Here is a 26,902-nt window from a genome sequence, read left to right on the forward strand (position 1 = left end):
GTGAAGGGTTAATTCTTCACAGAGCCTGAGAGACTTGAGTGACAGGCTGTTCCAAGAGATCTGATTGGTTGCCATCAACTGAGCAGAGAAAGACTTCTGAACTGGATGCTGAGGAGAAAGGCAGTCTGATTTCAGCTCTAGCTGAGAAGAGCTGATTACTGACAGTTTTGGAATTCAGCCCTGACTGAGAGCACTTTAACACAGACTGGGGGAAGTTGGCAAGGAAGTTTGGGAAGTAGGCAAAGACTCCCACTTAAGCCAAGGAAAGGGGATCAATCTTCTAGAGAGAGAAGAAAATTCCCTACCGAGTCACAGGGAGTTAGCTCTAAAAAGTGCAGAGATCACTGGTCTGATGTGGTTAGAAACTGCCTTTAGAGTTAATTAAAACAAGCTTTAAAAATGTCCAAAAGTAAACTGAGTAGCTGTAAAGCTACCCAATTAGATGTAGTTGCAGCATAAGCCTTCTTTTACAACTACAGCTGAACTCTATAATACATATTTTACCATTTTTCCACATCACAGAGGCAGCAGTGCTAATAACACAGAAAAATCTAATATAGACAAAGTAATCAGAGATCCAGTGGAGAGACAGCTGTCTCTCATCTAGAAGGCAGAAATACGTTGACTGTTCTGAAGAGGCTTAAGAAGGCAATCAGAAACCAAGAGACAGCCTGGCCAAGCGGAGTAAAAAGTAGTGCCCTATTTTCTAATGTTTTGGCATCAATGGAGAAAAAAAATGTTTTCAGGGATAATTCAGGTGTGCAATTTTAAAATTGAACAGATATTTTGCTATTGATTTTGAAAAGGTGAACTTAGCTGAATTGCTTGGAACACCAGTAAATCAGAGCACAGGTGTAACTGGACAAAACTTTTTGTTCAATATAATGAAATAATTGTGAAATACTGAATTTTATCAATGAATCTGGAATTTTATTCCAGATGTTTCCACTGGAAAATCTCTCATCAACTTCCAAATAATGCATTATTGCAAAGATAGGCAGTGGAAAGGAAACTGTAGGACAGCACAGTATTTTGAACATTCCTTACCATATCCAATCAGGGGTTGGATCCAACCAGGTTTTCCATTAGTGACAAAGGAGACCACCAAAAAGGCTATAATGGGACCTGCATGGATTAAAGCCATGTGGGATGGAGGCTGTAATAAGAGAACTGGGTGAGACTGAGTGAGAAAATTTACTATATCCAACCCATGACCCCTACATATTGCAGATACTTCCAATTCGGCATGATGGTTAAAAAAATGGAAAAAAATGTACACCTTTAGCTGTGATGACTACAGAGGGAAAGGAATCCCCCTAATTGAAAGATATTAATCACAAATGACCTTTTTCTAGAACAAAAAAAATCCATTTGTTTTTATATAAAATGAGATCCATTTCACAAGAAACAAGCTTTAAAACCTTTAAGATCTTATGATGCACTGCAAAAAACGAAACAGCAGATGCTTTTGCATTATATCTTAGTAGATTAAACATTTTCACTGTTGACTTGGCTTAGTGAAGCCAAACTATTTTCTCCATTGGCCTCATTCATTTCATTAAGCTCCATTTCATGGATTTCTTCTTCATCTTGCATACAAGATTTGCTTTTGATGTTTTCTTCACAATAAACACAGTCCTGCGAAAAGAAAAAAAGAAAAAAAGTAAGCTGCTGCAGCTCTTTGTTCAGCAGCATGCTCTATGTTCCTAAAAGTGCTTTAATGCACCACTTTGGATTGGCAGGTGCATATTGTTGAGATATACAAGACTTTCCTACAATGGAAAAATGCAACACTGGACGTGGAAAGTGGCAAAGTTGTTCAAGTTCTATCACACTGGCATAAACCTCAAAAATAAATTGTTTTCATATTGAAAGGGAAAAAAATTTCTTTAAACATACTAAATTAGAAACAGCTGCTGGCAGTCCACCCTTCTGAAACCATGGATGTACTTCAAGTAGTTCTTTCTTTTGTGCCTCTGTAAACTTTGGCTGGAACTTCTGCATTTGTTTGAGTTTCAATTTGTCTTCTTCTAAAACAGTTTCCAAATTTCTAGAGGGGAGAAAATACACAGGCAATTCCATTTCAGATGTTCACGTAGTCAAAAATACAGGCATCCAAATTAATGTTTGGGAGCAAGGATTTCCCCTTATAGAATGTGATTTTCCCGCTGCCCTCCTGCGGCTCATTTTGGGCTGCCAAAGGAGACTGAAAAATCATGATCCATGAGTAGAAATTCTGGATCCTTTATAAAGGCAACAATATTACACACAGATTTTGGCTTTGAACTTTAAATATTAGCACTCTGGAAAAAAATGATGTTGAACTGTGTTATGCGAGTTGTGTTCTTTGTCCTACTGCATTCAAATTAATTCAAATCAGCATAGCTCAATAATGATGAGCAGGAGCTCAATTCTATGCTCTGCAATGACACACCAGAAGCACAGAGGACTGGACTCAAAATTCCTTTGACCACAGCAAAAGAATGCTCCATCACCATATTTTGTTTATTTATATACATATTAGACACTAAAGAAAGCTACATGGAGGTGGTTTCCAGTAAGAACATAGTAAAACCAAACAGAACAATAGAAGCAGCATTAAAAGCACAATGCACTATAGAGACATAAAGACAGTACAGTGGGGGTTGCCACTATATTTACTATTCTGTGTAGAAAAGAGTAACAATCTTAAAAAATAAAGAGAAGCGTGTCTTGGCATAAAACGGTCCAAGACAGCATAAAACCAAAAATCAAGTAAAGGATCAAATGAGTGACAAGAAGCTATGAACAATTTAAATACCTGGAAAACTAGCCAAGTTTTACTCTGATGCTGAAAGAGTTAACTACTTTGGCACCAGGTGGAGGATTGGGAGATAGCAGTCCTTTCCTTTACTAACAATAAGCTCCTTCAATTGGAGGTCTAACAAATAAACTCCTTCGACTGGAGGTCTTGAGCCATACAATAAAATCACAGTTCAAATATCAATAGCAATTACATAAAAGAAAATTATGCCTCTAGTAAAATTGTGAGATTGTCCCATTAATACTTGAGAGGGTAGTGTCTCAAAGATATTATAATAGACAAAAGTTTTCCTGAAGATTGTATAACTGCAGGACTAACGTCAGCCAACAAAAAGGAAACTACCTGAGATTTAATGGCAAGTTGGTACTTGCTTAAAATGGGGGAAATGGGAGATAACATTCTATAGATTGTGTGCCAAAAACAGAGAAGGCCCTGTCCTTTGTAGCCACTCACCTCACTTCAGAAGGCATGCAAGTACTAAGCAGTGCCTCAGAAGAAAACCTTAACAGTCAGGGACCTGGGACCATAGTTAACAATCAGATATTGCTAGGAGCCGTCCTTTCTGTCATCTATGTCTTATCCAATACCAATATGTTATCTTTTGGCCCATAACTACAGGAGGCAATAGCAACTCTGTAAACTCAAGTCTCTCAATGAGAAAGTACTGACTATGGTTTGGGAAATATTGGTACACTCTGTTTATATGAGGATAAAAAGGCCTTTGCAGAATCACAACCGGTACAAGTGTGGTGCACAGAAAGCTATCAGCTCAGTCTTCACTGGTGGGCGGATAAATACACAATACTGGCTGGTTACCATATCTATCAGCTACTTCAACTAGCAGCTCCCTCTCCTTCACAATGTCACAACAGTGACATTGGGGTATCCAAATACAAAGGATTAATGTTCTTCCCCTCATTTATGCCCAAATGTTGTAATTAATACAAACTGGAAAACTAACGAAATAATAGGTACTGAGTTAGGATTTGTTATATTCATAACCCACTCCCCTCCCCCCAATGATAGCACTCAGAATAAATGCTTGGATCCAGCAATACAAACAAAAACACAAATGAACTTAACTCAGCTCCACACCTAGCACTTTTCTCCATACAGTGACAGCCCCAGGTTTTTTCGCCCACTAGGTGAGGATACATTCTGGTGGGATGGGGGCAGGCGCCGGAGCCGCAGCAGGCGAGCCAAGAGGGTGAGCTGCAAATGCATGCGGGGAGGGGATAGCTCAAGGGGAGGGGGCTTGTGCCAGGCTACAAAAGGAGCTCCAAAGAGACCATGGGGGCGAGGGCGGCAGAGGGCGAACGGCACTTTCTCGTAGTCCCGGGCCGTTCCCCGCGCCTGTCCCCCCTGCCTCCATCTCCTTCTGTCTGGGGGGCTGCAAAGAGGGCAGTCTCTTGCTGGGGACGGAGCAAGAAGCCAGCAAGGGAGGCTTCCTGTGCGGGGCGAGGAGGGGACAAGGCCAGCCAGAATGGCACCCTTGTCAAGTCGTTGCCCTAGGCCGGCCCTGCCTCCATATATATTACTGTGCCCAGAAATTGGTTGCACAAGATCTTGCACAAGTAGAAAAGCAAGTGAGGATTCAATGATTCTGAGTTAGCACCAGCAGCTACTATGGCCTTTTTTCTTGCGTTTCTGTTTGTACAACAGCTCTAGCACAAGCAGAAATTTTGTACTGGATCCAACCCATTCTATAAAGTTCCCGGGATGTCTCTTACTCTAGAACCTGGCTGACTTAAGTTTTGGCCAAGGTTGCTGCATCATGTGTCTTTAGGCCATATTCTGAGACCATTCCAGTCTATACCTGAACACACATTCCTATTAAAACCTGGCAATGTCTACTTGAAATGGTAGTTTCCACTGCCTAGATAGACAGTATGCAGTTTAAGAAGGTGGATAGTGGCGGGAGAAGTTCTTGAATTACCGGGATGGTATCTGGTAGGTCATCATTACATCATCATCTGCATTTGCCATCAGCAGCCAGATGGGATCCTGGAGGACATATTTAATGAAGTGTTCACTTTCTTCCACTTCTGTGCCTTTTATTTGATTATTATTTTCTAAGGAAGCAATGCTCCCAAAATATTTGCTGGTATGACTTGTCTCACTGTCCCCTTCAGAAACAAAACAACAACACCACATCATTCAACTTATGGAGATCACACATCCCATTAAAAATCCCCACTTTCAACTGCCCTGATGACATTACCAGTTCCACTGCCTGACATGCCACATCCATTTGACCCAGAGCCCAAAGACTCTGCAGCGGCAGAAACACCACTTCCAGATGAAGCAGATCCAGTTCCTGAACATGCATCTTCCTGAAGTAAAATATCAAGTAGGTCGCTGGACACAGAGAAGGCATCACTGTTTTGAGCATCCATTGGAGAGCCAGCCTTATTAAAAGGGGGGGGGGGGGAGGAGACAAAAACCAAAACCAAACATCTATCAATCAAAAGTTTAAGGAAGACAATTTATTTTAAAGAACATTGGCTTGTTCTGTTTGGATTGAACTTTACAAGAAAAATTAAGCACAAGGGAGCAGCAAGACAATGCTGTACAAGATGAAGTTATCATTATTCAAATTGATCCAAAGTGTTATGGACAAAGTAATAGTCCAATCCCAATTAGTTCTGTTACCATTATATATTTTTTACTTTTCAAAAACATGTTACAGGCCCTCAATTTTCTAAAATACAGGTCAAGGAGTCTACAAGATGATAGATGATTAGTGACTTTTATTGTCTGTTAGCACTAGCATGCTTCTAACAGTGTTTCCAGTAGCATGGTTGTTGTGCTTAAGGTTGTGCTACTAGGGCTAAAGTCCAAGGCACAGTTACATAGCAGTAAAGTAAAGGTTCCCGTGCTCGAAAGCTAGTCAAATCCGACTCTAGGGTTGCGGTGCTCATCTCCGTTTCAAAGCCGAAGAGCCAGCGCTGTCCGAAGACATTTCCGTGGTCATGTGGCCGGCATGACTAAACACCAAGGCGCACGGAACGCTGTTACGTTCCCTCTGAAGTGGTACCTATTTCTCTACTTGCAATTTCTTGCTTTCGAACTGCTAGGTTGGCAGGAGCTGGAACTAGAGACGGGAGCTCATTCCGTCATGCAGCACACTCAGGTCTTGAACTGCTGACCTACCGACCTTCCACAGCGTCTTAACCACTTGAGCCACCACAGCTCCTTTACACAGCAGTACATCTCACTAAACACAATAGGGCTTATTTGTAAGAAAATAAGCATAGGACTTGGCTGCAAATCAAGGTCTAACTATGGAAGGTGATCCCCATGAAATGTTTAGCACTGCTGCTGGAACACACATTGCAAGGACATGGTGGAATCGGGCTACATTTTACACTTGGGTATGGATACCACATTACACTATGTCTTTATCCTAATATCAAATATGGACTAAAATTCCTATGTCTGTACCCTAATACCAAATATGGACTAAAATTCCTAAACTGCATTCAGAGGCAACAATAGTGTACCACAAGAATGAAAAAATAAATTAAGAAGTTATGAGACTCCAGTGCATCTGAAACACCCATCCATAGAGACAGCTACCAGATACATCTCTGCATGATTGATTGGCCAGGTCTAGCTTCCTTCTAAATAGCCTCAATGGTGCTAGATCATTCTGCCTTGCCTCAGCATGGGATTGATCTGAGGTTTCAGTCACTCCAGGTACAGAGATGGAGAAAATTTAACCAGCCTCAGAGGCAGCAGCCTGTTGTAGGTGTTAATTGTAAAATTGATAATTATAAAATTATTCACGAGAGGAAAGGAAAATAGGTACAAATAACTTTCTCCCTCTCCCATAATACTAGAACTTGGGGGCACCAGAGTTTATAGGTAACAGATTCAGGACAGACTAAAAGAAATAATTTACTCATCAATTAATTTAATTGGGGAATTCACTGCCAATGGATGTAGTGACAGCCACAGGCATGGATTAATTTAAAAGGGATTTAGACAGATTAATGGAAGGTAGGCTCATCAGTGGCTACTAGCCATAGTGAGTAAAAGGAACCTCTCATATACAGGGGCAGCAAACCTCGAATACCAGCACTAGTGGGTAGCATCGCAGGAAAGCCTTGGCCTCTATGCCATTTGTTGACTCTCCAGGATAACTGGTCAGTCACTGTGTGATCCAGTGATCCAGACCACTGGTATGATCCAGTAGGAATCTTATGTTTGTATGTGTCATCACTCTGGACTGGCCTTCTTTTAATTAGGGTGCAGAAAAATTACTTGCACAGAAACGTAGGGGTAAATAGTTCTTATTTTTGCACTCCCAAAAAGTATACCTTTCAGAGTGTAATAGTTCTTCCAATTTTAATTAAGAAAAAGGGTGCCTTGGCTACCGGACGTTTGGCTAGCAATGTTTGTTTTATACATAAGAAGAAGCCCATAGGGCAGATCAAGGTTCTAAACAGCCATTAGCTTCAGAGTCTGGGGTAGTAACAATTACTGACAGGCAACCAGGTAGAGGAAATTGGACTCTTTGTTGTTTTAGATTTCCAGTTATTAACGAATGGAAATGTTAGCAGGCTACCAGGTTTAGAATTGTATTTGCAAGGATGGTTGATGTGGATATAGCATCTGGTATTTGGTTCTTTTTGTTTAATAATTACACATAGAAAACAAAGTTAAAAGGATTTTTCCCCAGAATTCATTACATTAGTATTTTTCCCAACAAAATACTTTGCAGCACATTTTTTCCTGGAAACTGCAGAGAATGCTTACACAAGAAGATGCTTTTCTGTTACTGTCAGCTGAACTTAGGGGTTTGCTATTGGTCCCTTCATCTGTTAAAATTCCTTGCTTTCCCAGTGTACCAGTAGTTCCACTTTCAGTTGTTTTTGGCATTTCTTCTTGCAGAAGGTTCAGTTGTAGAGGTGAACTACACCGCGACTGAAACAATGGTGGAGAGGTCCGATCTTGTGGGCCAAGAGACTGTGGAGTGCAGGAGCGGGATGGTTCATTTCGGGATTCTATGACAGGGGTCTTTTCACTATCTGCTGATGGATTATAGTGGAATGGCTGTGCTGGAAATAACATTTGTGGAGGAAATGGGTTTGTGGCAGTGAAAGGAGGCTGTGCTGTAAACATTGCTTGGGAAGAGAAAGAATGCTGAGCAGAAATACTTGGCTGACCAGGACAAAGTGTCTGAGGAACACCACTGTTCACCTGAGGATAGACATAGTTGGGGAGTACAAGTGCTACCACTGGAGTCATTAGAGGGGCAGAAAATTGTGATAATGGCAAAGGACACTGACTTCCGGAATCCTGTAATTCATTAGAAGCAGAGAGAGAGGCTTCAGGGCCTGCTGGCACAGACCCTGTAGCTGGAAAAACTGGAAGTGGATATGCAGGCATAACGGCAGGAAACGGTATGGCTGGATAGCTTGCTTGGGAGGTATCTGATGGAGACCAAGCTGTACTATTGGGGCCAAGCAGAGGAAACCGATGGGGGGGCTTGGTACCAGAAGTTGTGCTGTCTGAAGATTCATGTGGCTTCAATCGTTTGGACTTTGACCTTGATTTCCTATTCTTTCCATTTTTCTTCCAAGACTGATCTATTCCAGAGCCATGCCGCAGTCCACGAATACCTAGAGAGTGAAGAAAATATTCAGCATTTCCACTCTTAAAACAAGCATCCCTAGTCCTCAGCCTTTTTTGGAACACACCTCCATGGACCTGAAAGCTTTTCATTCTAGGTGCAGGAAGACTGCTACAAAGAGGGAGCCAAAGGAGACATACTGTGTACCTGTTATTCTTTTTATTGCTTCACATTTTCCAGGGCTCAACCCTGATACTTTGAAAAATTGCAGGGTTAAAGTTCTCAGGAACCCTGAATCAAATCAAGTGGGTTCTCCTCCCACCCAGTCCTCAAGTGGTTCTCCTCCCACCCAGTCCTCTCTTTCAAGAAGTTATTGCAAATTCTTTGCATTACAGTACAACATGTAGAAAAATTATGCTTGTGCGTTTACACAAGAAATGCTAAGGTCTGCAGTCTCACAGAGCCTTGAAGGAAAGGCAGAAGAAAACTTGATGTCACTTTAAATGCAAGTTTACTCCCTCATTATAATTCCCAACAAAAGCTTTGCAAAAATTGGGAGATTTGAGACACAGTGCCTAGGGAGGGTGGAGTTTGGGGAGGATATGATGTCACTTCTCGTTGATGCTCTAGGATGCTCCCCTAGTCCCTATGGTCTTTGCCATAGAGGGAAAATTGCTAGAGAATCGCTACGTGGAGGCCATTTTTTCTCCTGCTCCTCACTTCCTCAGGGGCTGGAAATTGGGGCTTGTAATCCCCCACCCCAGACAGGTAAATGGGAAGCCTAATCGTCATTCATCTGGCTGACAATTTTCAGGCAGGGAATTCTGGAGAATAGAACAGTATATCACTAGCTGTTTACAGTCTGGGTTTAATAAGCACAGCAAAATTACTGTTCATTAAAGGAAATCACAGGGAACAACATTCTTTATTGATACTGTTGGACCTTTCAGTAGCCTTTGATACAATTGGCCACTCCATTCTTATCTACCAGCTTGAACACAGAATTGTTATTAAGGTCACAGACCTTCAGTGGTTTCACTCTTTTCTGTCTTACTGGACAGAGAATCACCACTGGAGGTGTAGAATAAACTGGGTGGAATTTATCTTGTGGGGTGCCACTGGGTTCTATTTTCTCCTCCGTGCTCTTTAATATATACATGAGGCCGCTGAGAGAGATTGCCAAGAGCTTTGGTTGGGAGTCACCAACATGCAGTTGATACCTAACTCTATGTTTTATAATCCAAGCCTCCAGATCTTGGTTCTAGCCCAGTGCTTTGGGGCTGTGGTCAGGTGAATAAGGCAGAACAAACTGAAGTTGAATCCAGACAAGACAGAGGTAATGCTGGCTGAGAAGGCTGCTATTCTAGAGGGAATGGATCCAGTTGTCCTAGATGGAGTAACAGTGACCTTTTCAGAGCAGATTAAGAGCTTGGGGATGCCTGTGCACCCTACCTTGCTGTTTAAAAAGCAGGCTGGCATGGTGGCCAGGAGCACCTTCTATCAGCTGCATCTGATTTGTCAACTTTCTCATTACCTAGATGCAGAGGATCTGGCCATGCTGATTCATGTTTCTGTAACTTCATGGTGAGATTACTGCAGTGGACTCTATGTGGTGCTGCCCTTGAAGAGAACCAGGAAATTGGTCCAGAATGCGGCAACCCAACTGCTGTCAGGGGCTAGCTGTCAGGAACATCTGTTGACCATTTTGAAACAGCTGTATTGGTTGCCAGTCTATTTCTGAGTTCAATTTGAGGTGCCAGTTATGACCTTTTAAGCCCTTTATGTCCTAGGACCCATATATTCAAAGCACCTTCTCCTTCCATAGGTCCCTATGTGCCACCTATGATCATCAGACAGCCATCTATTGTCTCCCCCACCCCTTGGGGTAGCCCTCCTGGCACTGACCAGAGCCCAGGTCTTTTCCATTGTGACTCCAGCTCTATGGAATGGGTTTCCTGAAGATGGAGGGGGCCTGCCTGTTTGCCAGGGCTTTTAAAGGGGGTTTGAATGGCAGGCATCTTTGAAGGGGAGATGGGGAAGGGATTTGGACCTTGGTATTTTATCTTTTGGAGCTGCGGTGGCTCAAGTGGTTAAGACGCTGAACTGCAGGCTGTGGAAGGTCGGTAGTTCAGCAATTCGAGACCCGGGTTGCTGCATGAGCTCCCGTCTCTAGTTCCAGCTCCTGCCAACCTAGCAGTTCGAAAGCAAGAAATTGCAAGTAGATAAATAGGTACCACTTTGGTGGGAAGGTAACAGCATTCCGTGTGCCTTGGTGTTTAGTCATGCCGGCCACATGACCACGGAAATGTCTCCGGACAGCACTGGCTCTTCGGCTTTGAAACGGAGATGAGCACCGCAACCCTAGAGTCGGATTCGACTGGCTTTCGAGCAAGGGAACCTTTACCTTTATTCTATCTTTGGTTTTAGCTGGGGATGTTTTAACTATTATTGTAAGCTGCCTTGAACCAAGAGGAAAAGGAGGATATAAATGTTTAAATAAATAAAAAATTGTGCCATGTCCAATTTAAAACAATAGATATAAGATACATTCAGTGATTATTTAATGGGAAGTATTATGAAGTCACAAGACCCTTACCACGTTCACCAGGATGTCCTCTGGGTCTTTCGTGAAAGTAGTAATTACAATGATACTGAAAAATATGGAATCTTTTGATTTCTTTACATTTGGTCAGAAAGCTCTGTTCTTCTTTTTGTGTGTGCACTGCAAGGACTTCCTTTGTAAGCCCTAGTTTCTTAAATGTTTCTTTTTCCTGGGTTTTTGGTGTAGTGCTGGACTGGATGGCCACAGGCTGATTGTCCGTGGGTTCTGTTCCATTCTGACCATCTTCTATTATTTCTAAAACAAGAAATTGAAAAAAAAGGTAGGAAAGAATCTCAAATTAAGTTTCAGCTACATCATGACATAGTATATTCACAGTACAATCCTAAATAGAGTTACTCCAGTCTAAGCCCATTGAAATTCACTGCCAAGCTTATCTCATTTCCACTAGGAAGAATACATAGTAATTCTTGAGATACAATCACCAGTGCCCTGTAGAAACTGTAATATAGTATTCCATCCCATAATAAAAGGGGTACTGTACCTAATTCAGGCTGTGGCTTTTTGTCTCCAACATGAACGAGGGTGCTGCTATAGCTGCACTGACTGGTGAAAGATACAACACTTTCTGGTTTGCCAGGCAAAGTCAAAGAGGTTAAGTGAGCACTAACCACAGGAGAAGTGTTTGATTTGTCCAGTGTCTCCAACAGTGCAGGACCTATGCAAGATTTAAACATGTTTTCTTAAAAACAAAACAGACCAGACTCAGGAAAGAGCAGAAGGATGAATGTAAGATTTTCAGACCAAAAAAATAAATAAATCCAGAGTGACTGAGTTTCCCCCCCAATCACTAGTATCATGAAGCAAAAAGAGAGAGAGAGAGAGAGAGAGAGAGAGAGAGAGAGAGAGAGAGAGAGAGAGAGAGAGAACTTTTCCAATATGTGGTGGGCTTGCCCTAGAGAGAGAACATTTTGGAAAGTTGTAGCCTCTACTCTTCCAAGCATCTATGGGATGGCCATTTACATATACTCCAGATTTTTTCTTCTTTATTTCATTATGTCTATAAATATGAACAAGAGATCACTTTATACTTAACCACAGCTGCAAGATTAATTTCTGCAAGTGGAGAAACAGAAGATTATTTCTACTACAGAAAACTGGTTGCTAAAATTAACGATCTATGTTGTTTATATAAACAAACAGCTCTTAAAAGATTTTAAGAGGCAAAAGGATAAGTAAGAATTTGGACTGATATTATTACTCATTTGGAAGGTATTTAATTATTGTATTTGATTCAAACCAACTGTATGATAGTATTATTGCAATTTATAATTAAAAACAAAAAGAGGAATTAACCCCAGCTACTTCCATGGGTTATCTGGACCTAGCTTTTCTCCTATGAAAAAAGAAAAAAACGGTCAAGAAATACCTGTAGATGTTTTAGTGTTATCACTTGCTTTCCTTCTGTGTGCATCAGAATCCAGTGAAACAGCATTTGATGTAGGGAGAGACTTGTTCTTCTCTGTATCAGGTGCACTGCAACTTTCTAAATACCTACAATGACAACCATTTTTTTGAAAAAGAAAATTTAACAAAAAATACTATAAAAATAGTAATCAGTTATACATTGCCAGCAATTTAGTGACAATGAAATGCTGCTCACCGGATAACGCTATCTAAACAACTGATCTGCTGATATGAATACACAGGCTGCTCTGTCCAATCCAGTTCTTCTGTACCCATGCTTCTTTGACAAGCAATTCCAACAGCATCATTTTCAGCTGACTGAGTGACACCTTTCATGTAACTACAACAGTCACTAGAATTTTCTGAGTAATATAAAAACAGAAACATCAAATGTATAATTACACACTGATCCTTCTCTGGCCAAGCTGCAACAACATTCTGGAATCTGAACAATGTGAAAAGATCCTAGTCCATAGCAAACTGTCCAAAGTGACCACTACATGCAGTTCTGGAATATGTGCATTCGCCTGTACACTGCCATATTATCTAAGATGTACTTGGTTAAAGATAATATGTATGAAACCTGAAATTTGCTGTTGTGTTTAAATTTTTCTTTAAAAAATTAATTGGATCCTCCTACCTCTATAAGATTTTTTCTGACCATCAAGCTTTGATCTGGAATCGACGAAGATGCGTCCTCCTTTATTTTTGGCCACAGTTCCATTTTTATAAATATCCTGAGAGCAGTTCTAAATTGAAGACAAATTAAAAAGTTCATTAAAAAAGCCCTCTTAAATTATGCAACATATATGATCCATGCTTGCTGAGGATGTTTTAGTAGTTCACTACACTTCTGTTAAAGAGATCACCAGGAACATTTTCACAGCAGGTGGAAAAAGATGTGAAAATCTTTTATAGTTATGGGCTGGATCCTATAACTCTGTTATGTTAACAGGGGTGAGTGCTTTCTTCCTGCTGGCAGCTCATTGCATTGAACAGCCTCTTGCGTTGGTAGGGGGCTCTTTGCAGCAGAAGAACATACAACTGACAGCAGCATGGACCCAACCCCCACAGAGGTTGTGGTTAGGGCAAAGTATCTATCTAGACGGACTTACAGGTTTGGGTATCTTCTGGCCATCTTCATTATTGTTTCCATTGCTGTCACTGGATGAAGCCACGCTCATTAGGTGTTCATGAGATCCGTTGCTTCCCAGGCTTCCATAGCCACTAGAGCCACTGTTATGTACAGGCTAAGGGTATAATAATAAAGTTATATGTCTATGTTTAATGGTTGAGACCAGGAAAAAAAACCTGCTAGTAAGAACCAAGAGAAGAAGAAAAATGGTAGGCAGGTAAGATTAGAATTTCAACATCCAATCCATATGCAAAAGAACCTCCTCAGGAAAGCTCCTCTATTAGCATGTCACAGCCTGGGGAACTCCTACAAGATAATGACTCAGCCCTACCCCACCTTCCTGAGTAGATATAAATTACCTGCCTACCATTTTTTTCTCACCTTGACACAGAGAGTACTCCATCTTTCTGTGTTATACCTCTGAGGATGCCAGACACAGCTGCTGGCGGAACGTCAGGTACTACAATGCCAAGACCACAGCCATACAGCCCGGAAAATCTACAACAACTAATAATAATAATTAATAACTATTGTATGGCAGTGTGTGTAGTATAGCCAGGAGATCCTAAGATAGTCTGGCAGCCAGACGTTCTAGCTCTTTTAGCATTATGCAGCACTAGGTGGCAAGCTAGACTTGTGGCAAGAGGACGAGGCATTTCAGAGGTGGTTTGCCATTGCTGCCTCTGCATCACACCCCTGGTATACCTTGGAGGTTGCCCATCCAAGTACTAGCTAGGCCTGACCCTGCTTAGCTTCCGAGATCTAACGCGATCGGGCTAGCCTGGGCTATCCAGGTCAGGGCTACAAATACAGGAAAGGGCCTCTCTGGAGAAGCTATCCATTTAAGCTCAGAGTGTATGGATATTTCAGAAAGAACCAGAGATTACAATTTCAGCTGGCAGGCAGGTTCATGTGGGAAAAGCCACTTTCAAACTGAAGCATTTAAGACTTTATAAAACAAAAAAACTGAACTCTGCTTGGATATAAACTGGGAGCCAACAGAGATCTTTTCATATAGGTATAATATTATAGTGAGTTAGCAGCCACTCACTATATTCTGGGCCATCTGTAGTCTGTGCATATTTATTTCATTATTTTCTGGCCTAATTAAAGGCAGACCCATTGTGAGGCATTACAATAAATCAAACCTGGATATTACTAACACATGGCAGAAGAGGCTGCAGTTGGAGCAACTGAAGTTGCAAGAATGCACAAGCTACAAACTTGATTTATAAGGGGAAGTGAAAGCCCATCCAGTAAGGTTAAATACAGCGTTTCCATGATCAAGTTAAAAGCACCATCAGTACTGCCATCACAGATTTCGTTTATTAGCCTCAGTCCATCCCATTACAGACTCAAACCTCCTGCTCAAAGTGCCTACTGTCTCATCTGGATTGCATGACCAAGACTGTGGTCAGATGAAAGGCTTAGTGCATTTTGGCTGTGCTTCTAATTTTATCCTTATTTTTTTGTGCCAGAGAATTTTGTCCAAATATCCACCCATAACCCTCTGCACCATGCGCTCACCCCATGGTTGATCATTCAGATTACTGCTGTGTGGTAACCATGAAGCAGGCGGGCAGGCGGCATCCTTTTTGTTTCTTTTCCGCGCATGGGCATAAGTGTGTATTCAACAGCTCTTTTTGACAGCTCTGCAATCCCTCCAAGTACTGTGATCTCATTGGTTCCTATACAACTGTATTTCTCCACCAGAAATCACTCCCTTTCCCACCTGACCTTATTCTCTTTTCCACTCATTTCATAGGGCTCTTCTATGTTTCTGCGGCACTGCCTGAGTGCATCCTGCACCTTTTTGTCTCCCCATAGAGCTTTCCTGCCAGAGCAATATTATGGGGTGGCTTGGAGTGAAGTTCTGGGGGTGGAATCCTGGCCGCTGATATGGGAGCCTAACTAGGGACTATTTCCAGTGCTGTCCCACCCCAAGAAAAGGCAGAAAGGGTTGTTTTTCTTGAATTTGTCACTCAAAAACAACCCCCCATGGGCTCCCAATTACAACAAAATATTGCGGTGAAGAAGCATGCAAGCGGTGATTCACAATCCTTGTGTGAAGATGTGATGATGCACATATTGTTGATTTTTTTTAAAAAGGAGCGAAAACAGAAGGGAAGGTTCAGACATCCCAAATGGCTTGAGATTGCAACAGAAAATTCAGACATCTGAAAATGTGGGGTGAAAACAGCTACATTCTATAAAGTTTGGACTTTCCCCAGAGTCGAAAAACTTGCAATCAGAGTGGGCTGAGTGGGGGGGGGGGAACTGGGGAATGGGATACTGACAATGCTGTTTGAATGTACAATTTAAATCTGCAGGGTAAGAGCAATGACATCAGATCAAACAGCTTGTCTGATCGTGCCCCAAGAGAAACAGAGCTCGGTCTATTAACATACTGATGTCACCTCAGCTCAGATGGCCATGAAGGCAAGCAAAATTCCCCAGGCTCCACCTTCTGTGAGACAGGACCTGAACCAATGGAGCACAGTGCCCTCCATGCTCATTCTTGCCAGGGAACCCAGAAGACTACTGGAAGCTGATGAAAGGTATAAGATAATCCCTTGCGAGACAGTTTGGTGTAGTGGTTAAGAGTGGTGGACTCTAATATGGAGAACCAGGTTTGATTCCCCACTCCTCCACATGGAACAGCTAGGTGACCTTGGGTCAGTCACAGTTCTCTCAGAGCTGTTCTCTCAGAGCTCTCTCAGTCCCACCTACTTCATAGGGTATCTGTTGTAGGGAGAGGAAGGGAAAGTGATTGTAAGCCGCTCTAAGACTCTGAGGGAAGGGCGGGGTATCAATCAGGGAGACCAAAGAGTTGCATTCTCAAAACAAGGACTAATGCCAGAATGAAATTGGTTTAGATAATCTATGTTATCCAGTAATACTTCATATTGGGTTGCCTCCATCCACTATGAAGGGGAGATTAGCAACTGATTGGGAGTTGGATATATTTCTGTGGTCTAGGAAGGGCTACCTGAGAAGTACCATTGAAACTTGAGGCAGTTGGCTCTACTGTTCCTTGAAGCAGGTATTAGCAGCTCCACATTCCACAACATATATCAGGTAAACACTGAGCCATAAAACCCTGTTTGCTCTGGTTTTGGCTGACATAATGCCACAGACTTCAAAGAGCACCATGCAGACTTAGTATACATTGAGTTTTCAGTACACGAGATGTGCTGAATGGGTCCTAGTTCTCCACAGAAATTTTTAAAAGAATGGTCAAAATCTCTCATATAAGAAAACAAGGAAAACGGATGTAATTTACATTCTAGGTTAGAAATAAATATATATATTTCCTAAATGATTTAGGACAGATGTTTATAGATATTTTAATTGTACCTTCCTTCCACTTGAGACTCCATAGGTTCTATGTCAATTCGAAACATTTTTTTCCTAAGTTAAGAAGCATACCTGCAACAGTAGCCGATGTATTTGCTCTGTGATTTCTTGAATGCTGGGGTGTGGGATTTTATCCTCTGTGCAATGAGGTGCAAACACATCTTCATTCAAGGGACCTCTGTAAAAGTTATCAAATAATACTCACTGTATGACAAGTCTATTAACTTCAGCCGTGTCAGCCCCTTTTCTCTACCGCATCTACAAACTTTTAAACTGATAAAATATTCAGGCTTACTCACTCCAAATATGACTTCTTCATTCTGAAGTAACTCTCGACAAGATTGGAAAGATCTGCAGCACTTATAAGTTTCTTGTTAAAAGCATTGACTACACAGCACCACACTTTAAAAAAGCAATTTGAATTACTGTTTCTATATGCCCCCCCAATCAACAAGATCTGTTCAGAAATGCAAAAGTAAGAACATGGCATTTACTTACCTGTGAATTTTGTGTCTTCCAACAGTTTCACAAAAGTCTCCATAATTACCAGTACTAAATATACAGAGGCTAAAACATTAGCACTATCCTACATGTAGCCACAAGGTATCTAATTATGCACAAGAAAGAGTTGAGACACTGTAAAATGGCCTTACAATGCAATCAAGACTCTCTAATATTTGTGCTATAGGCTGTATGAATAAATGGGGTGGCTGATCTCTCAGGTCTTACACACGATAACAAGGGTATGTGTGTACTCTTAAGATTACATACAAGTTAATCTAGACATTATTGTTCCATTTGCAGAGGTTGCTGGAACAGCATCTCCACACTGTGGCCATAATGTGCAGTGCTGCTTACTATGTGGACCCTCTGTAGCTGAGGGGTAGTTTCCTCACCACCATTGTACATCCTTTAAAATACAGTGATCGCCATGGGTGGAGATCCTCCACATCATAAGTGGCAGTACACATTATAACCACACTGTATGAAGAAGCTGCCACAGGTATTGCTTGGAGTGGCCCCTACAGGGAAGTTGCTGGTTCTTGGAAGGAATACGTGGGAAATAAACATTCCCAATAAGGTGGCAGTACTCAGAAATTTGTGAAATCCAGTTTGACCATGTCATTTTATGCACACAGAAGCTGCCTCCCCCACAAGTACAAATGTTTTTCATTTTGATGGACACTCACTGACTTACGTTCTAACTTTGTGCCTTCCAATTATAAAGGAAACCTTTCGGCTCCACGGATTGATGAAACTGGACCAGCTGGTATCCAGAGTTACATATTCTCCATTTCTAGTGCAGAACCTGATTGGTGAATAATCAAATGGTTGTCCACCGCACTGAAGTACTGTAACAAAAATGTGATGCAAACTTTAACTTTAAGGAAATGATTGCAAAAAATCTTTAGAAGTAGCGATGGAACATCACACAATGGGTATACAAAAATGCTGACTTCAACAGCGCTTTTAAAAAACCCAGCTTTTGTTTTGTGATTCCCAAACACAGAAACGACGCATTTAAAAGGAAACATTGTAGCCAACTGAGCTTGTGAATGAAGGCCATGAATATCCCATAGCTAACCACCATTAGATATTTTTCTCATGGTCAGCCATACAAGCTGTGAACCTTCTTACTGGAGTGTGTTTTGCTCCTTGGAAGCATTCAAGCTCAAGGATCAAAGAAAGCCAGGAACAAAGTGAGGAAAAAGGAATGTGTGTGCACACATGTGTAAACTTGTGCTGAATTTAATAGTGATAGAGGGGCATGGCTTTATGTACACACACAAAGGATGCACTTAATGAGAACTGTGGTGCTGATGGAGCAGCATCCCTTGGTATTAAAAGGCCACTTGGTTGTCTTGGTTCTGCAGGCTTTACAGTGATGGGGTGTATCTGTCTGCTGAAAGAAAGATGGGATGCAGAACTCCTCACATACTTGCCCTATGTGAATAGCAAAATATGTCTCTGAATTCTGTTGCCTCAAAAAGCAAACTTTGGGAGAAATTATGTAATAGATATAGTAGTTAGGACTGAATATGCCTGTTGACTGAAAGCAAAAAAACAAAAAAGCAGAGTGCAAAAAGTGTAAAACTTTGTGGGTTAAAGCTACCACCATTAATCATGTATAGAACACTACTGAAAGCTAGGACAGACCACTTGTGCAATGTGTTCCCAATGATCCATCTGTTTCTCCTGTCAAAATCATATTCAGCACTACCTGAAGGAAGCATCTGAACATGCTTTAAAGGCAGCACCACATGGAGAATAAGGTAAATTCATAATGAGATAAGAATGATAGCTAGTACACGTGTCCCAAAGGAACAGTCCTAAAAGCTTCTCACTGGATGAAAAAGCTGCAAAGGCGTTGTTAGCTACTGTTATTGCTGAAGGTCCAGGCACAAGAATGGGCTGAGGAATACTTCAAAGACTATGGGCCTGAATTACTATGGAGGTTAAATTCCACTGGTGACTAGTGAGTCTATTCCCTCTGGACTACTAGGCTAGCCAGCCATTATTGTTTGCAGACTCCGTCACTTTACTCATATTCAACCCCCAACAGAAACCAGTCATTGAGAGATGAAGCTATAAAGGTTAAAGGGTGTGTGCGTGTGTGTGTGTGTGTGAGAGAGAGAGAGAGAGAGAGAGAGATGACACATCAAATTTAATATAATCTTGTATAACAGATTTGAGTCCACAATGAACACTGGCAGACAGGAATGGGATATACTACTATTTCAGGCATCATATTAAGGTGATGCTGCCTAACTTGGCAGAGCACTTGAAGACGGAAAATCCTAATCCTTGATTGTGTTGTTCTATTTATCTACTTGCTACCAAACTCTCACAAAACACACTATCCAAAATTAGAAGAACCTACTTTTTTTGTGAATTGCTAGCATTAAGGGTCTGTCACTTGGATGGAGATGCATTAAGACAGGAGTTCCAATTAAGTCTTGAGGTAAGTATCCCAAAAGAGGCACCGCTCTTTATATAAAGAGAAAAGAAAAGAAAAAAACTATTTGTCATCATATAACAGGCAGTTAGACATACACATCTACATATAAACACACATATGGTTTACTAACTTCCTAAAACATCTCATTGCTTATGCTTGAACATTGCCATGAGTAGTACAAGATAGCCACCATGCCTAATTATTTCAACAGACCAGATGAATGGCCCATTTCCAGCTCTGCATTTTGCAAAAAATCCTGTTGTATTCTCCCTCTTGCCTTCTACTTGATCTGAATTCCCCATTGAAGAGCTCCTTTTCATACATTGGCCATCTCTACTGGCTCCTTCTAAATATTCCAGAAATTCAGAGCCTTCTCTTTTTAATTCTGTGCCTTTCTTTTATTGCACCTATTTGAATCAGTTTCCTGAGTGAAATTTCTGCCGTTCTAGCACTCTAACCTGCTGTGGTCACTTGGGAAAGCCTAACTCTGAACTCACTCTTACCCTTGGCGTATTCATGCTCCCAGTAACAGGCACAGGCTTCCCTAATGGTCTGAGCAGTTCCTGCCCACATCTACAGAAAAGTATTCAACCAGGTCTCAGTATTCCATGCATGCACGTAAGCATAAGAGTGTTGAGATACAGTGGACCCTTGTGGCCCACAAGAGTTTGATTAGAGGTTCTTACCAATCCACCTCAGCACACACTTTCCACTCTATCAGGGTCTCTGGTAGACATGTGTCATGATCTGGGCTGTGCTACCAGAGGCCTACTGGGCCCAGGGAGCCTGGCTAGCAGTAAGGGAGGCTGGGCCTACAAACCCCAGAAGGTATTGGGAAGTTTTGGCGCCGATTTTGACCAATAGGGAAGAAGAGGGCTGGGGAATATAGGAACTGGTACAAGAGGGGAAGCTGTTATTCTTCCCAGGGAACAGAGCCAGAAGGGACTGAGGCTGCTGTGGGGAAGAAACCCTCATCCTGAGGGAAGGGTGAGTAGTATAAGGCCACTTGATAGTGAGCTAGGGACAGTATATATTTAGATGCGTTAGGGCATTTGATTTCTTTTCTTTTCACCCACTTACTGTTATTATTCTGCACCTTGTTTGTTTGACCTCCTAAAAAATAAACTATTTTCCTTGTTTTCTCTGCCTGGTCCTCACACCTATTATTTGGCCAAAAGGGAGGTCTAAAGGCCTGGGAGGGTGCTCTGGGCCTTCTCAGAGGAGCCTGGAACCAAAGTGGTGGCAGCGTCAGGTGACACCCCACCTGAGCCGTGACAACATGGCACAAACTTGTGCAAGTCCAAAGGTGTTAGAACTCTTTAGAAAAACAGCCTTATTGCCTGCCTGTTAGTCTTTTGTGTCTGTTTTAATAGTTTAGTCACTACTACTGTTTTTTTGTCATGAGTAACTTAAAGTAATTCAATACAGTAGTTTATGTCGTTTCACCTTTCATCTACATCCTGGAATAAGCAACTTGGCGTATGAGTGGTTGTAAATATTCTTTTATTAGGAGGGATTCTAGGTGCTGAAAGAGAAAGCAGACACAGTTTAGGAGAAATAGAGTACATATTTAGAAGCTGATGCAGTTATGAACCAGACAGATATTATTTTACCACAGTGAACACTTTGCTCCCTTCCACCCATTCACCTTATGATAGCAGACATCAGCTATGCAACTGCCACTTTAGGTTTGTAATAATTTTACATGTCATCTATAATTTGAAATAGTTAATAGGGAGTAGGTAACTGGCAAATAAGAATTAAACTTACTATTAACAGAATTCATCATTAAAATCCCATTGAAATCAACGTTACTAAACATGCAACTAATAAATCTCACTTCAAATAAGCATAGTTAGCACTGAGCTGGATTTTTCATTAGAAGAATTCTCTTTGGACAGATCAGTTTTCCCATGAAATCTCTCATCTGGATACCAAAGTATTATAGCATAAGTAACTTTCTCAATAAATATGTATTGGTAAAATACCAACCCTTTTCTTTAACTCAGAATAACTGCTGTGTTAGTACCTTCATAGCCAGAATGCACCTTTTCTGCAAGCAACACACAGCAAAGCTGATCTTCTGTATCCTTTGCATTTTGCACTTTGATAAGATATGGAGTCATACGAAATGGGTGGTAGCATATCTCATTTTCATATTCTTTCCCTGCACTAGAAATTAAAAGGCAAGACAGCTTAGTTCCTGAATTCTGCACAAGCTCTAAGTATAAAAAGTTTTTCCGAAGACTATGGAATGATACACAAAAAGTTAAAGAGCTGCAAGGAGTTTTCTGTGCACTATGGGAAATTTTCAGTTCCCCTTCTTATGGCCAAGTCCAATGGTTCCTGGAAAGTCATTGGTCAAGGTTAGGAGACTCTGCAGAGTGGTATTCTATGAGACCAAGGGGCTCCCATACAAAAGAAGGGGCCATAGCTTAGTGGTAGGAGTACATGCTTTCTATGCAGACATTCCTTGTTTCCATTCCTGGCATCTCCTGTTAAAGGAGATCAGACAGCAGGTGCTGGGAAAGACCCTGGAGAGCCACTGCCAGTTACAGTAGCCAGTACTGAGCTAGATGGCCCAGTGGTCTGTCTTTGTATAAACAGACCTTCTCATTTCCTAGGAACATGCACTCGGGCCTCATTGGAAACTAGCAATTATTACATGTGAAGTTGGTCAGCAGTACTTGCTACAAGTCAGTTATTAAATCATAAAGTTAGATTCAAGCTCCGGATAAGATTCCTGAGCTCATCAACTTGCCAACCAATGAACATAAATATTCAAGCAAAGTGTCTCCAGCCCCTCCAACTGGCAATTAAAATTTGCCTTACCTGATTCGGCAGAAGAAAGATTTCTCTTCCATGCACTCTTGGGTGGCAGACTCTGGAAGAAAATTAAAAGGACTTTATAAAAGTATTTTGCAATGCAATTTGAAACTTTTACTTTGTTTGGAAGCTAATTAGCCAACTTGAAAAACATTGCCCAAAACCTAAAAAAACAGGAAGTGGAAGATGTTAGTGGCAGCAGAAGGCATTTGTGGACATGGAACACCCTGCCTTCTCTTCTTCCTAGTGGCTCCCCATAAGCCAGCACTGGTGATCACAGGACCTTGTGAACAAAACACTTTGGAACACGGAAGGGGCCGCATGAGGAGCAGAAATCAGGTGCAATTACTTCTCCTTTCTCTGCCATATCTCTTTTGCCCGCAGAAGGAAGATTATGCACAATCTGCTCTCCTTACTGAAGCCCCTTGGGCCTCTGGCATTTTCTTCACGATCCTCCTCTGATACTCAGGTGTAGCTTAGATCCCACACCTTTGCATGGCACACTGGTCTCCGGATGCTGCTGAGGAAGCCTGCTTGTGGGGAGGGCGGCGTGTAAATCGAATGAATTAAAAAAAAAAATACAGAGCCTCTCTTGTGCTAGTTACTTTGGGCTCACTAAAAAACATCGGAATTGTGCAAGCAGAAGTGCCCAGTGTGACAGAAAGCAAACTCCACAGTGGGGGACTGCTTCTGCAATGCCTGGAGAGAAATGCTCATGGAGCAGAGATGCAGGGCCCAAGTCATTGTTGTTTCAGAGATCTTAGTGGGTTGCTGGAGAAAAGAGTTAAGATCTGCCACTACAAGCATGTTGTGTTTGTGGTTCCAACCCAACATAAATGTTGCAATATTTAGGCACGGTGCAGAAGGGTAAGAGATATTTACCTAAGAGGCATGAGAAGTTGGGGCAGGAGTGGGTATGCAAACCTGATCTCTTCGCTGCTGTCAAAAGGTCCCTGCATTACTTCTCCACAATCGTTATTTAATATTGATCAATACGGATCTACATCCAGTCGGAAATAAATAATGCATATGGTTTAAAAGAAGCTTTCAAATCTCTTTATAAAGGGTTTAATACAGGGATCGCATCACCCCTGCACTGCTGCCTATCTGTTTCTGGGTACAATTCAAAGCGCACATTCTTTAAGGCACTAAATGGCTTGAGGCCATGATTCCTTGAGGACTGCCTCCTCTTGTACTGTCCAACCTGCACCGTGCTCCAACTACAGCCTCCAACTACAGAAGCAAGGTAGGTGACAGCCAGATATTGTGTTTCTTCAATGATGGCACCCCGCCTTTGGATTGCTTTCCACCTTAAGGGATGCCTGGACCTTATTTTATTATCTTAGGTTCTAGGTCAAAACATCCAGGTTAGGTAATCATTACACGCTTTATGTGGGACTGAAACTGTCTTGAAACTTCAGCTAGTCCAAACTACAGCATCCAACCCCTACATACACTAAAGCCACCATCCTAAACGTTGTAAGGACAGTAGTACTTATTTCTGGGTGAACAGACACATGACTGTGTGGGGAAGCCCTCCAACCTAGAATTAATCCTAACAATTCAAACACTGGGACTGCACTCTGTCTGTGAGCTGGGACCAGGCTGTAAACTTGTAGCTGGCAAAGAGAAGAACAAGACTAAAGCACTCCAACGTTTAGTTTTGTAAATGGCTCTGGACAATATATTAAAGGATTTACCATCTATTACCTTGCTAGAATGTCTCACTTAAAGTGACAGAAACTGGGACAGCCAAGAGGCTAGATAGTGTTTTCTTCCTCTTGGGTAAGGAAAATGGTGAATGACCCCAGAGGGGACGGACTCCCAAAGGGAGACTATGAATTCTCAGGACATGAGACAAAAGCTCTCTTCTCCCTGTTCATTTTCCTTGGACAGGCACAAGCCGTGAAGGGCTAAGTCATTACCTAAGGACTCCATCTTGAGAATGTGTCGAGAGACAAAGGGAAAAATCTCGACTCTGAGAACTAAGCTAATGATGAACTTTTAAATGCTGCAACTTCAAGAATTACCAGCCTATCCCAATTCAGCATTGTTTAGGATAAGTACAGAATTTAGGGTTTAGAGGGCTTCATGTTTCCATCGTTTCTTTTTATCCTTGCTTCTGCTCAATACTCAAACCTTGGTCGCTAAACACACCATGCCTATTTAGTCCTGCTTTTCAAAGAGTGGTAAAGGAGAGGGGCAGGGGTTGAGCTTGCCATCCTGTGAGTATGACAGCTTGTACTAGGCTAGGGTGGGGACAATCTAAGTGGGAGACATGGCAACTAGGTAGAGTCTTTAAATGGCCATACAGAGTACTAGATGTATAAAAGTATTTAGCAGGCTATATTCTTTCAGATTTGTTGGTGGCAGCAGTTACTGTCCTGCCTGTATGTTACTGCAGCAATTAAGTAGTTCAGACTTACCAACTCCATTGCAAATACTCCAGGATGGCAATCTGTAGGGTGTAGTAGAACTGTAGAACACACTGACATCCTGAGGTGCCAGAAATTCCACAAATTTGGCATTTTTAAAGAAGTCTTTCTTATAGTGAAGAATGGAGGCAGCCTGATCTGATATATAGAGTATTTTTCCAGTAGCCAAAGAAACAGCAACAGCAAACATATCCTAGTACACACAAACAAGATCCCAATGCTTAATTTAAAAAAATTAGTCTGGGACAATCTGACTGGCAAATAAACATTTCTTCTGTGCTATAAACAAACAGGACTAAAGAAACAAGATCAACTTGATTTTTTTTTGTTACCACAATGGCAACCACCAACATATTGTAGCAAAAGCAAACAAACATATTCAGAGTTATAAATCCCAGTAAGGACGCCCATGTTTAGGACTGGGGGGCCAGAAAGAAAGTACAGAAAAAAAATATAAGTACATTCTGTGTGCCCTGACCTGGATAGCCCAGGCTAGCCTGATCTTGTGAGATCTCAGAAACTAAGCAGGGTCAGCCCAAGAAATACTAGGGTCATGACAAAGAGGCAGGCAATGGCAAACAGCCTTTGAACATCTCTTGCCTTGAAAACCCTACAGGCTCGACATATGCAAGCTATGACTTGACGGCACTTTCCACCATCACGTTCTGCATCATCTTGTAGATCGACCTTGTACTTTATCCTGCAATTCAGGTTTCCCAACTATTCAGAGGAAACTTCAGGTCCTATCTTACAGGTGACACACTTGGAGTGGAGGGAGACAACTGTATTTTATATCTTGTATTTCCTGGTTTTAAATTGTATGTTGTTTTAAACTGTTTGTAAGCCGCCCTAAGCCACCTCGGCGGGAGGGCGGGGTAGAAATTTAATAAATAAGCAAATAAATAAATAATGCATTGCTCAATGTAGTAAAACAGAACAAAAACTGATATCCATGTTTAACATATGAACATAAGAGATGCCAATGTTGGATCAGGCCAAAGGCCCATCCAGTCCAACACTCTGTGTCACACAGTGGCCAGAAATACCAGGTGCCATCAGGAGGTCCACCAGACACTAAATAATTTCAGGTGGGGTAGCCGTGTTGGTCTGAAGCAGCAGAACAAAGTTTGAGTCCAGCAGCACCTTTAAGACCAACAAAGTTTTATTCAAGGTATGAGCTTTCATGTGCATGCACAGTTCTTCAGATACTGATACTATATCTGAAGAAGTGTGCATGCACACAAAAGCTTACACCGTGAATAAAACTTTGTTGGTCTTAAAGGCACCACTGAACTCAAAGTTTGTTCTAACACTAAACAGTGTTTGCTTTAACCAGGATTTGAAGCCAATCACAACTATGGTTCAAGTTGACCGAAAATGCATGGCAACTGGTGCTGGACATATTAGGAGCTGGTAAAAGGACACAGACATTCCCTCTTCTTGACCTCTTAACCACAGTTATGGGATTAGGAGTGTGGTTTAATCCATTTTGTCTAGGGCTAAGGAACTTTCTCTGGAAGGAGTCAGAAATTATACGGCTTGAACACTGCCTGCACAAGCCTGCAAACAAAAAAGGTCTCTTGAGAATCCATAAAGTGGTACCACTATATTTTCCTATTAAGGTTCTGGTAGGTGGACCCATTCTATCTTACAAAGGGGGTCTTTTTTGCCATGAAGTCACAGCCAATTTAAGGAGCTGCGGTGGCTCAAGTGGTTAAGACGCTGAACTGCAGGCTGTGGAAGGTCAGTAGTTCAGCAGTTCGAGACCCGGGTGCCGCATGA

At 41.7% G+C, this 26,902-nt stretch overlaps 1 protein-coding gene across 1 annotated transcript in view; it reads right to left on the bottom strand.

The window, feature by feature from the left end:
• Positions 1-1,488: 1,488 nt before the first annotated feature.
• PER2 (period circadian clock 2) overlaps positions 1,489-26,902 on the bottom strand; it is a 30,296-nt gene continuing 4,882 nt past the window's right edge. The window contains exons 4-21 of the mRNA XM_015411265.1: positions 25,112-25,313; positions 22,692-22,743; positions 21,889-22,031; positions 21,306-21,384; positions 19,782-19,888; positions 18,099-18,252; positions 16,973-17,078; positions 13,524-13,658; positions 13,049-13,157; positions 12,605-12,770; positions 12,371-12,495; positions 11,486-11,683; positions 10,978-11,238; positions 7,565-8,430; positions 5,025-5,211; positions 4,740-4,929; positions 1,900-2,050; positions 1,489-1,638 (exon numbers count right to left, since the gene is read on the bottom strand). Coding sequence (XP_015266751.1) covers positions 1,489-1,638; positions 1,900-2,050; positions 4,740-4,929; positions 5,025-5,211; positions 7,565-8,430; positions 10,978-11,238; positions 11,486-11,683; positions 12,371-12,495; positions 12,605-12,770; positions 13,049-13,157; positions 13,524-13,658; positions 16,973-17,078; positions 18,099-18,252; positions 19,782-19,888; positions 21,306-21,384; positions 21,889-22,031; positions 22,692-22,743; positions 25,112-25,313 — 3,381 coding nt within the window. The remainder of the gene's footprint in view (positions 1,639-1,899; positions 2,051-4,739; positions 4,930-5,024; positions 5,212-7,564; positions 8,431-10,977; positions 11,239-11,485; positions 11,684-12,370; positions 12,496-12,604; positions 12,771-13,048; positions 13,158-13,523; positions 13,659-16,972; positions 17,079-18,098; positions 18,253-19,781; positions 19,889-21,305; positions 21,385-21,888; positions 22,032-22,691; positions 22,744-25,111; positions 25,314-26,902) is intronic.

The sequence above is a fragment of the Gekko japonicus genome, unplaced genomic scaffold, assembly GCF_001447785.1.
Source record: "Gekko japonicus isolate JY-2015 unplaced genomic scaffold, Gekko_japonicus_V1.1 scaffold433, whole genome shotgun sequence".
NCBI lineage: Eukaryota > Metazoa > Chordata > Lepidosauria > Squamata > Gekkonidae > Gekko > Gekko japonicus.